Raw genomic sequence first — 16853 nt, forward strand, 5'->3', positions numbered from 1 at the left:
GCGCGCTGACGGGACTTAAGCAGTACAAGCGAAGAGGAGTCCGGGGGGCGGTCCCTGCCGTCCTGCCCGACCGCGGGGATCCGGCCGCATCTGCCGCGGGGCGCCGACCGGCTCTCTTCTCCCGTCAGGCCGCCGCCTCCTGCTCCTCCTTCCTCTCCTTCTCACTTCTCTCCGGCGCCACCTGCTGGGCGCGGCCGCTCGCAGCGGGGAAGGTCCCTGGAGGAGCAGCGCCATCTGCTGGGCGTGGCCGGCCGCGCGTCTGTCTCCGCGGTCCGCCGGCGGCCTTCGACTGTCCCTCCTGCAGCTCTAGTGGCCCTCGGTTCGGGGGTCAGTTCGGGGTCGCAACTAAGGCCGGTCTCCCAGGAGGCCAAGCAGGAAGCCCTGACACCCCAGAAACGCTGATGACATCAGAGAAGGCCTCTGTTTGACGCTTCCCTTGGAAGGAACCAGTCTGCGGTTCGGGGCGCTTGGTTCATCCCGTCGGTAGGGCTCGGGGCTCGCTCTCCGGGGTTGACTTTGAGCCCCACACTGCAGAGATTACTTAAAAATAAAACCTTTGGGGGCGCCTGGGTGGCTCAGTGGGTTAAGCCGCTGCCTTCGGCTCAGGTCATGATCTCAGGGTCTGGGATCGAGTCCCGCATCGGGCTCTCTGCTCAGCGGGGAGCCTGCTTCCCCCCTCTCTCTGCCTGCCTCTCTCCCTACTTGTGATCTCTGTCTGTCAAATAAATAAAAATAAAAATAAATCAATTTGAATTTTGATCCAAATCAGTGCCATGGTGAGAAAGAGCAAAACTGAGGTAGAAGATGTGCGTTAACAAACAGGCATAAAAGGGCCACAGGTTTAAGGACTTTCTCCCCTGGAATCCTCTGCAAACAAAATGCTGAGAAAACTCAGTAACTTTGATTGATCTCTTTTTGGAAATCCCAGAGGTGAGATTTTTCCTCCTTCCCTTACTACGGACCATGAATTTATCTGGATTCACCACCTAGCTCACTACCTGCTTTCTAGGCATTTTCCCTTCCTCATGACCAATCTACTTCGTGCCTCAACTTCTTCCCAAGATCTTTTTCCGTAACATTTAATTGTGAATGAGTTTGTAGGGTCTAAGAAATATTCCACTCAACTTCCTTTTCCCTTCCTTTTCCCTCCCACTTTCACAAACTGAATCTGATGTTGGAACGTTCTTTATTCCTGAATCTATTCTCAATAACCTAAAAAATACATTAGTCTTGGGGCGCCTGGGTATTAGCAGATTAAGGGTCCATCTCGACTTTTGGTTCAGGTCATGATCTTGGGATTTTGAGATCGAGCCCTCTCCCTCTTCTCCTCCCCCCTAATAAATAAGTTTTCCTGCTGCTCTTTTCATCATGGATAGGAAATGTCCCTTGCTGTAAACTGAATGTCTGTGTCCCCCTCAAAATCTGTTGGTTGGAATCTAACCCCCAAGGCAATGGTATTTGGAGGTGGGGCCTTTGGTGGAATCCTCATAAATGGAGTTAGCAACACACACACACACACACATTTTTTAAGTGACCTCCATGGGCCAACATTGGGGCTCGAACTCAGGACCCCAAGATCAAGCATCGCATGCTCTGCCAACTGAGCCAGTCAAGCGCCCCAGAGTAGCGTCCTTATAAAAGCAGCCAAAGAATGTTCCTTTGCCCCTTCCACTATGTGGGGTTACAGAAAGAAGACTGTGGTCTGTGAGGAAATGCGCTCACCAGTGAACTTGCCAGCACCATGATCTCAGGCTTCCCAGCCTCCAGAACCATGAGAAACACAATGTTGTTAATTATAAACCACCCAGGTCTCTGGGATTTTGTCAGAGCAGCCCAAACAGACTGCAACACCTTCACCTCAATTTTCTTTTGGCTTACGTATGGAGCACCCTCCCTCTCCTTTAATTCCTTCCTTCCTTTTTTCTTTTCAAGTAGGCTCCAGCGTGGAGCCCAATGCGGGGCTCAATCTCACAACCTTGAGTGAGATCAGGACCTGAGCTGAAACCAAGAGTCGAATGCTTAACTGACTGAGCCACCCAGCCACCCCAATTCCTTTCTAATCTAGACTCTGGTGCGTAATCTTCTCTCATTTCTTCCTTACATTTCCAATTATTCCTTTACTGGCATTAAGAAACAACTTTTCTATCATCTTCTCATGAGCTTTTTTGAAAACTTTAAGAAGTGCATCTCTTTATTGCCATTTGTGGCTTTACCATTCCTAAATTACTGCCACTTCCAAGATTGACTTCCTCATTTGCCTTTTACTTCCCTTCTACATTTTCATAGTCCTCAGACTTCTTAGTTACTAGGAGACAAAAACTATCAAATAAAGCCTTTCATATTCCCTGTCCTCTCAAATCTGTAATACTTTTTCCATATTCAAAGCATCCCCCAAATTATTCCTCCAGGATTCATCATAGCTTTTCTTGATTAATTAAGAAAACATCTTCCTTCAAGCATTATTTTATATATCTCAAACTAAGATTCTCAAAAACCTAAGAAACCCCACTCATAACATGAATGGTTTACTATCCAAATGAAATAATAACCAATGAGATCATACGTATATATATAACTCAATTAATAGTCAATGGTTTTTCACTGGCATTGCATTCTCTCTCACACACACACACACACACATACACACACACACCCCACATCCACACACAAGATTAAGGCAAAAACTAAAATAAAGCTCTTATTTTCTCAATCTCTCTTCAGTTTGTCTTTTGCTTATGGCAATACGTGGTATGGTTCAGAAACCTACATAAAACTGAGTGAAGAAGAAAATGTTTTTATTAATCACAACCTGAAATTGACATGACATCCCACTAGGACTGAACCAGGATAAATAACGCTGTTATAAAATTTACACTCTTCGCATCCATTTCAGAGGAAAATATTACATTATTAGGGCTCTTCTAGAAGGGTCTTGAGGAATGATTTCAGTAAACCTTTTGCTTTTCAATAGTAAACTGCAACATATATTCTCAAACTGTGTTAAGTAGTTAGAAAGGCAACTATAAGATCTATGATGATGACAATTGGCAGGATTAGGACTATTCTGTTAAACATTAGGAGTCACATTCCTATTTTAGCTGTTATCAATGCACCTTTTTCAGTGGTAAGACAACCGCTGCTGGGGATGCCACAATGATCAGCTCAAGTTTCTTCAGTAAAAGATGCTTGCATGCAACATCAAGATTCAAATGAGGGGGCGCCTGGGTGGCTCAGTGGTTTAAGCCACTGCCTTCGGCTCAGGTCATGATCTCAGGGGCCTGGGATCGAGTCCTGCATCGGGCTCTCTGCTCCGCAGGGAGCCTGCTTCCCTCTCACTCTCTCTCTGCCTGCCTCTCTTGTGATTTCTCTCTGTCAAATACATAAATAAAATCTTTAGAAGAAAAAAAAAAAAGATTCAAATGAGTTTCCTCTCCCAATTTTGCTCTTTTAGAGCAGAAATAAATGGCTTTTTATTCTGCACAGAGGGAGGCTAATATTTTGAAATTCAGCTGTCACAATCCTCTAACTCACAATTTAAAAGGAGAAGAATTATTATTGGGAATAAGTAGATGAAATACTACTAGTTTTTTAAAATAACAAGGCTCCTGAATAACTTCTCAAACCTACATGGGGACAGCAACAAACATGACACGTGCGATCTGCACCGCAGTGACTCTATCGGCTACATTTTGCCCTCAGTAAGGGTTATTAGATGTGTGGTTTCAAACAATCTCTACACAGAAAGCATCTTTAAATAAGTTTCCTTTTCACTGAACGGAGATCTTTTTTTTCACTTATTTGCCTGTGGAAGGCAATTTAAACGTATGCATACATACACTTGCATACCTGTGTGTGTATGTATATGGTTTTTTAAGTTAGTTACTTTGACCACTGGAATAAAACTAGACTACAGGGAGAAGTCTGTGAGGACTGGCTCCCGCTCTAGGCCGAGGAGGGCAGGTACAGTTCGCTGAAGGACGTGATGAGGCTGTAGTAAGTCTTCTCGTCGTCCGTCAGCCCCGCGTTGCCGGGTCTCACCACCACAGCGACGTGCACGTCCGCTTCCTCGGCAGCGCTGGCCTCTAGGAAAGTCAAAGTACGTGTCAGAAACACAACAGGTGATGTCTGAGGTTTCTTCAAAGGAACCAGGGGAGTGTGGGGGAGGACGCCCCCAGCTGGGCCCCGATCTGATCACTGCTGAAGCTAGAAGACGGGCACACTGGGGACTGAGCACATCATTCCCCCATGTAAATGTGATGCTTCCACAATCAAAAATGTTTAAAAATACATGATTGTGCCTGACAGACTAGAGTGGTCTAGACTTCGCGTCCTTGTGTATGGTGTGTTGTGTATCCCAGATTTCTGAGCTTTAAGTGGTTATGAATGTGGAAGGAAAGAGCTATGTTCTGTCCACGACGTTCCTCCACTCACCCTCCTCGGTCCTACAGAAAACTGAGTGTTTCCCAAAGGTCAGACTGTCGGTAATAATACCAGTTAGGGACCGATGGGACAAATGGAAGTCCATGATCCAATCAGGCCAAAATTCCTGCTGCCACATCAGGAGCCCAAATACGGCCTATTCCCTGGCCAGCCTGCTCATCTTTTTTGCCTGGCAAATTTCTCCTCTTCAAGATTCGGCTCAACGATCTTACCTTCCAGAACCACTGCCACATTCCACACGCTCCTCTAATTCTTCGTGTTTGGCTCTACCAATACTGTATGAACCGACACGTTATTACCTGTTGTCTCTCTCCGCATTCGACTACGAGCACTAGATCAGTGACTGCATGGTGGGTGAAGAAAAAACAGGACGAGTCAAACGAGACTAGGTAAGCTAGGTACGGCAGGGGAGATCTCTAATACACCTTGGGTCACACTCCTCTCTCCATTCTGCGTCCATGTGGAAGGTAACAGCTAACACCTAGTATTGTTTGGCACCTACTATGGGCCAAGTACCCGTCTTGGAACAGATATGTATGAACAAAACAAAGCTCCTGCCCTCAGGGAGCTCCCATTCTCATTTAAATCTTCACAACGACCCTGAGGTAGTTAGTATTACTATCTCCATGCTAGAGGCGAGCCCGTGAGTGGCAGAGCTGAGGTCTAAAAGTCCACGCTCTGGAACACAGGAGAGCAAATGATGACCTGCCACGAGCTTTTGTAAATAAAGTTTTACTAGAACAGTTGGGGCCATTCATTCGTGTTTGTGTATGGCTGTTTTTCCACTACCAGGACAGGGTTTAAGAGTCGTGACAGACAGGAGGGCCTGCAAAGCCCAAGACACCATCTGGCCCTTTACAGAACAACTTGCCAACTCCTGCTCCACAGCAATACTGTTCCAAATGTGACCTACGGACCTGAGGTGCGGGAATCGCCTGCAAGCTTGTTAGAAACACAGCATCTCTGGGGCTCCTGGGGGGGGGGTGGGGCTCAGTTGGGTAAGCATCCAACTCTTGATTTTGGTCCGGGTCATGATCTCAGGGTCGTGGCATCGAGCCGGGCAAGAGGCTCCACATTCAGCAGGGGGGCGGCTGGAGATTCTCTCTCCTTCTCCCTCTGCCCCTCCCCCACTTTCTCACTCCCTCTCTGAATAAATAAAATCTTTTTAAAAAATTTTTTAAATAGGAGCACCTGGGTGGCTCAGTGGATTAAGCCGCTGCCTTCAGCTCAGGTCATGATCTCAGGGTCCTGAGATCGAGCCCCGCGTCCGGCTCTCTGCTCCGCAGGGAGCCTGCTTCCTCCTCTCTCTCTGCCTGCCTCTCTGTCTACTTGTGATCTCTCTCTGTGTCAAATAAATAAAAAAATAAAATTAAAAAAAAAAAAAATCTAAAAAAAAAAAAAATTTTTTTAAAAAGGAGCACCTGGGTGGCTCAGTGGATTAAGCCTCTGCCTTCGGCCCAGGTCATGATCTCAGGATCCTGGGATCGAGCCCCACGTTGGGCTCTCTGCCTGCTTGTGATCTATCAAATAAATTTTAAAAATCTTAAAAAAAATTAAAAAAAAAAAAAGGCAGAATCTCAACTCCCCAGTACGGAACACTGAATTAGGATCTGCAATATAACACATGACTTCTCAGCACAGAAGGTAAGTTTTATTCAGAAGTTTTGAGGAAACAAAACTGCCAAGAGAGGAAGCATTCTGGGCAGACAAAATACACGTACAAATATTGGAAGAACGGAGCGAGTGAGTATGGGAGACAGGCATGGGTCAGATGGGGCATATCTGAACAGAGCGAAACTGGCAAAGAACCCGAAACACGTTGTATGGAGTTTAGGGCTGGTGTATTAAGAAACCTCAATGGCTTCCTGACCTTTGGAAATCAGTCGCACCATCCACACGGGGTAAAGGGCAGCAGCGCCAAGAGAGATTAGAAGTTCCCAGAGAAAGTAAGTGGGGCAGAGTCTCTTCCACCTCCCAACCTCCAGTGTCTAGCTTCCTGTCCTGTGAAAGGCTGTTGCCTTCCCAGAGCAAACAAAGTACTAAGCTATCCCCTCTTCCTGAGGAAATCCCTTCCTCCGAGCAAACTGTACAGGCGCTATTCTTCTCATCCCTAATCCCCAGCTGACCGCCACAAACACAGCTTTCCCTTGACGAGCAACCCAGGATCCCAACTGCGTCGAGCCATGGCGGTCCACATGGAACCCGACACTCGCTAGTGACCGCAGCACATTCAGCCTCTTACCGAGACCATCGCTGGGCAATTGCTGTCCGTAAGCATCTATCTGCCCTACTGGCACGATACTGACTTAAAACCCTGGGCCTCCCTCCTTTCCTCCGAGAGGAAAATGTCTTTTGGGACTCTCTTTCACACTTGGATGTTATTTGGGGTATCAACTTAGTCTTCCATTCTGCCTTGGCAATGAAGCCTGGGCATGTGGTACCCAACAGAGGATCAGAAGTGATGGAAAAGAACGCGGCGAGCAGCCGGCTGCCTGGCCCCATCCCAGCTACACAGGAGCCCAGTTCTGGCCCTACTGCCTTAAATGGGTGTGGAGCTGGCAGATGAGGAGGGATGAGAACAAAACCTCCGTGCAGAGACCCTGGAGAAAGCCAATTTTGTTTCAAGGCCAATTTGGGGATTATCTCTATTTGCTAAAGTTAAGAATAGTTTCTGGGACTGCAGCCCAAGGGAACAGCTTAAGTGAAAAGAAAGATGTAAAATTATAGATGTACTATGAGAACAACTAGGAAAAAAATGTGGCTAAAGACAAGAATATGAAGAACCTGTACACGACCTTACTAGAGACGGGATTGTAATTATTAATGGTAGCCAAAAAGTGAGGAAAGGGGAGCAGACCTGGGGATCACAATACGTTCAATGCCAGAACACTCGGGACAGGCTGACACGCCAGGAGCTCCAGCCACAAAGCAGTTCTCTAGCTCTAAGCCCGCAGAAACTTATCTTCCAAAGCGCTAGGAAATTCAACAGATGGCAAACCACGGATCTGCATCTCCAACAGCCCCTTCCGTACAAATGATGATAGAAAAGCAATTCACAGATTAAAGCAGCTAGCCTCAGCAGAGCAGGCCTCGCTCCTTTCCATAAGGAAGAAAACACAGTAAAAGTCTTCTCATTATCCTTCGTCACAGGGACTGCTGTGTTTCACACCATGAACCTCTCTAAAGCAACCTCCTCACCCCACCTCTCCAAGTCCCCAAAAGCCATTCGCAAGGGAGGGTATTTATAGCTTTGAATTGGCAGTTTCTGTAGAGGAATAAGACAGGCAAATATCTACAGGGCAGGATAGAGGCCCGGTGAAATGCCTTTGCCAAGGCTGACGCTCCGCCACGGTACATCTATGTGGCCTGGCTACCCAGTCACACAGGGAACCCTGAGGCAGCGTGTCCGTGCATCCTTCTGTCTGTTCCTCTCCTTCAGTGCGGCCCAAAAGTAAATGTAAAGTTTTCCAGGAGGCAGAAAACTTAGACAACAGTCTTGTAGAAACCCTTGGACTCTGGCCCCAAGCCAGGACATGTAAGACACGCAATCTGCTGAGTTTTCAAACTCAAGATAACAAGTGGCGTGATCTGGTACCATCTATCTGGATCAAAGTTTTCCATCTACACTGACCACGGCCTGAAATTCAACACTTACTGAATGTCTACTGTATGCCAGGTACAATTAAGACTTTCTTTCTCCAGAAAACATTATTATCACTTTTTGAAGCATTACATCATCTCTATGCTGGTTAAGATTTTTTTTAAAAAAACCACTTAGCAACTCAGTACTCGCTTATACGCCTCTAACTCTTGCCCGACACAGCAGACCGAAAGCTCAAAGGTCAGCGGCACAGCAAGATCCCAGGTGGGACACACCACCTCTGGTACGGTCTGTCGGCAGCTTGGATTAGCCTTTGGGCCCTATCTCGGACAGTCCCGGTGGGTAGGGGCGACTCTAGTTCCACAAGATAGGAAGGACCAGGGAGAGGGAGACGGCCCACAGGTTCCGGGGGGTCCAGGAGTCCCATGGAGCCGACCAGGCAAGAGTGCGCGGAGCCCGCAGTCTCTTTGCCTAAGTGCCCTTCCCGGCCGGCGGACCCAGACGTCGTGTGTCACAGCAGCTGCGCGATCCACCAAGTCCTGCTCTGGGGCAGATGGAAGCGGCAACTCACAATCCCACGCGAGCAGTGGAACGCAAACGTAAAGAAGTGCCCTCAAATACCAGCGTGATTATGAACGCGGCAAAAACAGGGTCCCGGGAGATGCATGAACTCTGAGGACCGTGAGCCAGCCGAGCCCGCCGCAGCCGGAGCCGGAGCCGGAGCCGGGTGGGGTGCGGGAAAGCCTCACCGAGCAGACGCCTTCCGAGAAGCGGCGCCCAGTCCTCCCCAGCACCCAGTACCTCTTCGCCTGCTGCTGCCGGCTTCCTCAGTCACTGGTTTCCTGCTGGAATCCTCTAGAGCGTCTACATTCTCTCACAAGAGCTGGAGTGGCCGTTTACGTCCGGTCAAAGTGCTTTTGAACTCACTTAAATTACCAATATAGCCGAGTACAGGCGGCCACCCGCATTCAGTCCGTGCGGCAACAGTGCGTGAGCCGCCGCCCCGCCTGTAACGAACACGGCCCCGCCGGGGCAACAGGTGCGCCTTTCGGCAGTGAATCAGGCGCAACAAGGCCAGAGGCTCCGAGCACGGGGGTGTCTGGGGACTGAGATCCCCCGAGGGAAGGGAGAGAGGAGGCTCCTGCTCACGGAGGGGCCGCACTCATCGACCAGAACAACAAAGAGGAAAAGGGAATTCTCCCTCCCTGTAGCTTTGTGCTTCTTTTTTGGCTTTCAGCTCCCATCACTGCTGTTAGCTACACGTGCTCAGGTCCACGGCCGCTTCATGTCGCTCACTGACCACGCACCTACCCTCACACCCTTGCCTGCAGGCTCCTTCCAGGGACGCCCCAGAAACTGTCCTTGGTTATTCTGCCATCTCGTCTGTGTGTACGTGTGTACAGGGGATTGGGGGGGGGGGGCGCAGACAGAGCTACAGCGAGAAGATCTAGTCTTCCCAGCGCCACTTGCCCACACACAACCCCCCAGGATGGGGAAACAGAGAGAAACATGGATCGGCTGGTCCACGGCTTCTTTTTATAAACCTGTTCCATTTTTCAAGGCTCCCCACAAACCTCCTTCTCAGAGGCCACGTGTGTGCAGAGCAAGGCTCAGCGCCTACTCTGGAGGGTACAACAGAAGGGTGAGATGACTCACCCAGGGTGACGTCTGTCAGAAACAGGATGTTGTTGGGGGAGCACCCGATGCTGCTGGCGATCTTGCGGTAACTCTCACTCTCCACTTTGTGTCCGATCTTGGTATCAAAGTGCCCGTCAACAAGCTGTAACAGGGCAAGGAAAGATCGACGTTGTAAATACACTTGCGACCTGACCCTTTGTCTCTCCTTGTCTGCTCTGAAACACGCAACAATCACAGTGACTTCATCCCCTCCATAAATAATCACTGAATGTCTGCTTAATAGAGAACTTTACGTGGGCTGTAGGAAATAAAGGAAGATTTTACAGAAATAAACATTTGGAAGAAAACTACCAATTCAATGTATATAAAATCATGCTACAATTTACTTGGTTTTCTTTGATTAGCATTAATTTTATCTCCAAAACCTTTTATTTTTTATTTTTTTATTTATTTTTCAAAATCTTTTAAAACATACATGCTTGACTTTGTATCCTTAAAACCCTATTTGCACTCAAATTACTTAGTGGACTGGGTTTCATTTCTGATTATAGGTCCCAAATATTGTCCTTTTGACCCAGGAAGAACAGATTTCTCTAACCTGCCTCATTAGTAAACTGCTACTTTACTTTCTTTCTCTGCTGCTGACCTTTGAGATTTTGGTCTATTGTGTCAGGCAAGAGTTAGAGGTATATAAGTAAAATTTTTTTTAAGATTATTTATTATTTGAGGGGCGCCTGGGTGACTCAGTGGGTTGAGCCTCTGCCTTTGGCTCAGGTCATGATCTCAGGGTCCTGGGATCGGGCCCCACATCGGGCTCCCTGCTGAGCTCCCTGCTGAGCTTCCCCCTCTCCCTCTGCCTGCCTCCCTGCCTACTTGTGATCTCTGTCAAATAAATAAATAAAATCTTAAAAAAAAAAAAGAGATTATTTATTATTTGAAAGAGAGAGCACGAGCGGAGGAGGAACAAAAGGAGAGGGAGAAGCAGACTCCCTGCTAAGCAGGGAGCCTGATGTGGGGCTCAATCCCAAGACCCTGAGATCGTGATCTGAGCCAAGGGCAGACGCTTAACCGACTGAGCCCTCCAGGCGCCCCGCAAGTACATTTTTATCATTGAATTCAGTAACTATTGTGTATTATCTACTATCACCTTACTGCCCTTCTATCGGAGAACAAAAGTGTCATGTACATCTGTATTCAGGAGATACACATATCTGTACACCAATAATTAAAGGGTTTTATTCGCGATTTAATATTTGACCTAAACTAAGATAAAACACAGGGAAGCACTAAAATGAGAACAGGACACCTCCGAAGCCAAAGTGCTCTCTGTGCCCGGCAGAGGCTCACTAAACATTTAAAAGACAGCTGCGGAGTGGCCTAGTGCACATCACTAAGTTCAGCCTGTCTTCGGTCAGTCGGCATTTCTTCTTCAAGTCCTAAATGGCTTCCCTTTTCCCCGTGCCCGCCCTGTCCTCCAGAGGGCGCAGGGAGGGTGGGACGAGGAGCCAGCAGGAGTTTTCTCATCTGCAGGAAAAGGAACAGGTGGTCTGAACATTCCACACCCCGTTCTCTCACAGGAGAATGAGGTTTCTGCTAAAATAAAATCTGTTCTCTCTCCAAAGTGCCAGGAACAAATGAACTACCCTGCACACCGCTTCATTAAAGAAGTACATGCACGTGTCTGGACGGGGCACGTACCGCTACCATACCGCTCACCGGCTCCTTGAAATCACCAAAAGAAGTGGCCCATTAGTTTCGTCCGAGCTGACAATTTTCTAATGTCGGCAAGACAGCTGATTTCCAAGCCAGCTCATGTCTTACTAGCTGTATTACATATACATCTATATATTCCTGACCCCCCCTTCCCAGACCTGCCAATGCAGATTTGCTAGGAAGCACCGCCCAGGGATCTACACTTTTCACAAACTCTCCTGGTGCTCGTTATTCTCCGCAGCGTAAGAAGCTCCGCTGCCAAGACTGGCACAACAGAAACACCCACCCTTCCCTCGAAGCCACTCCCCAGCTTCCCACTTCTCTTCACCACCTGCTTGGCATATATACATGCAATGATCTGAACGTTGACTTGGCTTATAACCGTAGGATGTTCCTTTAAGATTCATGATAGTGTCAGAAAAACAGTAATCAGGTAACCTACCTCAAGAATATCTCCCTCCGTAGAATGCCCAAACAGTAGCTTCTGGGCCTCTACACTCCCTGAGGAATAGATATACACCTTCATTCCAGCCTCTCTCCATTTCCGGACTGCTGGAACTACATCTTCGAAGAACCTAGAGGAAAGACCAGCAAGTTCAAATGCAGGAACACGGTATCTAGCTTGATGAAAGCCAGTCAAAATAGCCATAACAAGTTTCTTTTATTTGAGCCCAAAGGGTCACCATGAGAAGCACCTCCAGGAGACCGCAAACTCCTGCCGACCTACCAAGTTTGTCCCTGGGGTTCCAAGACCACAGCGGATTAGAAGCAACAATGCAGGCGCACAGAATAGTCTTTGACAGGCGACCACACTAACAACAGTAAAGTGATTACAAATAAGGGATGAAATAAAGTGCTTCTTTAAATTCCCAAAGAACTTAAAAGTAAGTAACAATTATGTAATCTTCGATGAAATTCATGACAAGAGGATGTTAATGTCCAGTGTGCCTTCAGAAAGCACGGAAATGCCTTTAAAAAGATTTGCTCCCAAACAATTACAAGAAAAACATTTGAGAGTTCAAAAGCTATTCATATGTAACCAGCTAGAAAATGGAACTCTTTTCTTGAGAACTAAGAAAACCTAAACTTTTAAAATATAGAAAAAAATGACATAACAAATCAGTTACGAGACCCGCACCATCTCACATTAGCCAACTGGCAAACAGTGTCTAGCTTTTCTGATTCCTGACATGAGTCCTGCTTCCCGGTTCTACAACTCTTTCCATACTCGGCTGGTGGAATTATCGCAGAAATAAGGTGGAAAGAGAAGCACAAGAACTGGGAACATGCAACCAGTCATCTTTCACAGATCAGCTGGAAAATGTCAGGGAAGTCTCCTACTGGATCAAACAGCTTACTAGAGGACACTGACTGAAGGAAGGACGTCAACCAGTTTGAAACCAGCACACATGATCGTGGGTTATTCTGTGCATTATGCTGCAATCGCAGAGACAGGAGTTTTCCACGTTGAATTTGCAGATTGTTATTGCTCCAATTCAGGGCTCAGAGGTCTAAGGTAACCTATTTCAAGTCCTTGGTTTCATAATTAAGGAAACCGTCCGAGAGAAGGAAGGACTGACTAGCTCAAGCATCCTCTCTCAACTCCACCCTTCAGTGTCTTACACACTGAACTAGCGGATATTCCCAGACGACTGGCCTATCCTGAAATCCTAACGTGTCCTTTAAAAAGTGGGAGCACCCCGGGGCGCCTGGCTGACTCAGTCAGTCAGGGTCAAGCATCTGACTGCAGTTTGGGTCACGATCTCGGGGTCCCGGGATTGAGCACTGGGATCAGGATCCTCGCTCAGCGGGGCGTCTGCTTCTCTCTCCCTTTGCCCTGCATGTGCTCTCTCTCAAAGAAATAAATAAAATCTTTAAAAAAAAAAAAAAAAGTATTAAAAAGTGGAAGCCCCTTGTGAAGTTACACAGAGGAAGGGCAATTCGTTTGACAGGAAAACAAAAATACAGCAGCAACTCGAAGTAGTCTTGGGTCTTGCGCTGTGCATCAGGCAATGGCCTAAAATCCTTAGTGGCAGTGTCTCATCAGCAATTTCTTTCAGGCACCTGGGTGGCTCAGTGGGTTAAAGCCTCTGCCTTAGGCTTGGGTCATGATCTCAGGGTCCTGGGATCGAGTCCTGCATCGGGCTCGATCAGGGTCCATCGGGATCTCTGCTCAGCAGGGAGCCTGCTTCTCCCTCTCTGCCTGCCTGCCTCCCTGCCTACTTGTGATCTCTGTCAAATAAATAAAATCTTGGGACGCCTGGGTGGCTCAGTGGGTTGGGCCTCTGCCTTCGCCTCAGGTCATGATCTCAGGGTCCTGGGATCGAGTCCTGCATCGGGCTCTCTGCTCAGTGGGGAGCCTGCTTCCTCCTCTCTCTCTGCCTGCCTCTCTGCTTGTGATCTCTCTCTGTCAAATAAATAAATAAAATCTTTTAAAAAATGAATAAATAAGATCTTAAAAAAAAATAATTAATTTCTTTTTGGGCACCTGTGTGGCTCAGTCATTAAGCATCTGCCTTTGGCTCAGGTCATGATCCCAGGGTCCTGGGATCGAGTCCCACAACAGGCTCCCTGCTCGGCAGAGAGCCTGCTTCTCCCTCTCCCACTTCCCCTGCTTGTGTTCCTTCTCTCACTGTGTCTCTCTGTCAAATAAATAAATCTTTTTAGAAAGGGGGGGGGGATTTCTTTCTTCCTTTTTTAAAAAAATTATGTTATGTTAGTCACCACACAGTACAACATTAGTTTTTTTGTGGTAAGAGTTTCTTAGCAGGTACTGTCTGGTTCAGTCAACAGAGCAGGGGCTCTCAGGGCTGTAAATTTGAGCCCCACGATGGGCGTAGAGAGTACTTCAAAATTAAATCTTAAAAAAAAGAAAAAGAAAGAAAGAATTCCTCAGCAATACTCCGAGTTTCCTTGGGCAGGATGGCTTCGGGAACGCCACAGCCCGGACCCAGGGGTGTGTGAAAGCTGCTCCCCAGCACAAGACAGAGTGGCAGAGTGGTGACACTTTGAATGGCCCCAAGATGACATATAAATCCTTGACAGCATCGTTCCTTCTCCAGCACCGCAGAAAGCAAGAACCCGACAGCCCTGAGAAGCGGCCCGACAGCGCTGTCTGCTGAAGACCAAATGTGACCGAGCTCAGTCACCCTTTCCTGGGAGCTGTTTTAAACTGGGATCCAAGGGCCCCTGGGTGGCTCAGTGGGTTAAGCCTCTGCTTTCCACTCAGGTCATGATCTCAGGGTCCTGGGATCAAGCCCCGAGTTGGGCTCTCTGCTCAGCAGGGAGCCTGCTTCCCCGTCTCTCTCTCTCTCTGCCTGCCTCTCCGCCTACTTGTGATCTCTGTCAAGTAAATAAACAAAATCTTTTTAAAAAAAATCAATAAATAATAAATAAATAAACTGGGATCCAAGTCCTCAACCACCATCCCACAAAGCCAGGCATGCCGCCCTGGGGAGCTTCACTGGGTGGAATGCTTTATCCCTAGCTTGGAAAAAACAAGACAAACACTTGCCTGTTCAAATAAAAAGGGCCTGGGCGGCTCCATCGGTTAAGCGTCTGCCCTGCTCAACCAGGAACCCGCGTCCCCCTCTCCCTCTGCCCACCCCCTCATTCTCTCTAATAAATTAAGTCTTAAAAAAATAAAAAGAAGGTTGACTTTATCTATCTGACTAATCACACAACTAACACCGGGCAGAGAGGCCCAGGTACAACGTCTCGGGCGTCCGGGCGGGCCAAGTGCGTGGAGCCCGCACAGCACGTACTCGGCCTTCACGCGCCCTGCTGCGAACGCCGCCCTCCACATGTGGCCCTGCAGCTGCTTCAGCGCCGTGGTCTTGCGGTCCAGGGCCATCTGCCAGCACACGTTGTCCACCACGGCCTGGATCGTCTGCTGGGCGTCGTCTCCTCCAGCGCCAGACGAGGCTGGAATGGGAACAGCCCCATCCAGGTGCGAATCCTCTTCGGCCTTGAAATCATAAACAACATGAAGTTTGTTTCCTACTTACTGTCAAAAAGATCCCTTAAAATGAGGCCTGAAAGCCTAGTGGACTCGCTTCCTCCAGCTGTCACTGGTACCTACGCTGCTCCAGATTAAAGTACCTTGCACTCTGGGGGCTGACAGGAATGATCCTAAAGGAAAGTGGATTAGAATGAATAAATTCGCATCCACGTTGCACGGGAGAGACACAGCATATAATGGTAAAATGATATAGTGAGACTCGGCGTGTCGCTTACGGGGATCAACACTTATGGGGATCAACAAACCAGGACTTCGGTTAAATCCGACCATTTTCTCTGCACGATAATGAATCAAGGAAGACACAAAGAAAATGTCAGCGAAATTCACTTATGCCTGGGATTCAATGAAATGCCAGCGAAGCAATGTCTGGGGTTGGTTCTTTTTCAGTATCTTGTACTTTTCCTCCTCTTGCCCGAAATATCTAGCAGCTACTTAGAACAATGACGCTGTGACTGACAAAGCATATGTCCAGGTTCTAAAGCCCAACGGTGTGTATACTGTAACGGGGGAATACGTAATTTCAATAACAAGAACTGAGACAACAGGAAGCTTAAGGGAGGGGAGTGTTTCAGACGAACCCGGAGTCACCTAGAACATTTAACAAACCCAAATACCCAATGGCCCCCCGGGTATATTTCCAATCCCAACTCCCAACCATTAAAACCTTTCCAGAACATTCCACATTGTCCGACGTAGAACGCGACTAGAAAATAACTGTCAGAGTTCACCCGGCACAGCGTGTAAGATCTTTGACCCTGAAGCAGGTTGAAGGAAAGCGAGCAGGAGCTCTACAGCACGGAATGCAGAAGGGAAGACCGACTGCAAGCTGGCCAGAGATCAGAGCACAACGGCACAGGAGACGAAGGCTGGGCCTGGTGGGAGCAGGACACGGTGTGCAGGGCTGTGTGGAGGCGAGGCCCCAGGAGGGCTGTGCAGGAGGCAGGAGAGACCAGAGGGTCACTGGGAGACGGTACTGAAAAACGTGGTGAGACAGCACAAAACCTCTCGCACACAACCAGATAAAGCTTAGTTTTAAAAATACATGACATTTTAAATAATCAACTAATTAATTTTTTAAAATGACAGCTTTAGGGGCGCCTGGGTGGCTCAGTGGGTTAAGCCGCTGCCTTCGGCTCAGGTCATGATCTCAGGGTCCTGGGATCGAGCCCCACATCGGGCTCTCTGCTCAGTGGGGAGCCTGCTTCCTCCTCTCTCTCTGCCTGCCTCTCTGCCTACTTGTGATCTCTGTCAAATAAATAAATAAAATCTTAAAAAAAAAAAAAATGACAGCTTTATGCAATCGAAATGGCTCCAAAGAGAGGCAACTGGGGAGACAGCAACTGCCACGATCTGGCCATTTAATGACGTGCTGTGAGTCCCTAAGCAGGCAAGGGACTAGGAAGGCCCTTGGAAGTCCAACAAGCAGGCCCTAGGAAGCCA

General features: G+C 48.0%; 1 protein-coding gene across 1 annotated transcript in view; it reads right to left on the bottom strand.

Moving 5' to 3' along the window:
* Positions 1–2778: 2778 nt before the first annotated feature.
* The window catches only part of ENOPH1 (enolase-phosphatase 1), a 33974-nt gene continuing 19899 nt past the window's right edge, over positions 2779–16853 (bottom strand). The window contains exons 3-6 of the mRNA XM_045985794.1: positions 15157–15359; positions 11835–11967; positions 9698–9821; positions 2779–4082 (exon numbers count right to left, since the gene is read on the bottom strand). Of these exons, the coding sequence (XP_045841750.1) occupies positions 3943–4082; positions 9698–9821; positions 11835–11967; positions 15157–15359 (600 nt within the window). The 3' untranslated portion in view covers positions 2779–3942. The remainder of the gene's footprint in view (positions 4083–9697; positions 9822–11834; positions 11968–15156; positions 15360–16853) is intronic.

Source organism: Meles meles, chromosome 2 (genome assembly GCF_922984935.1).
Source record: "Meles meles chromosome 2, mMelMel3.1 paternal haplotype, whole genome shotgun sequence".
Lineage (NCBI taxonomy): Eukaryota > Metazoa > Chordata > Mammalia > Carnivora > Mustelidae > Meles > Meles meles.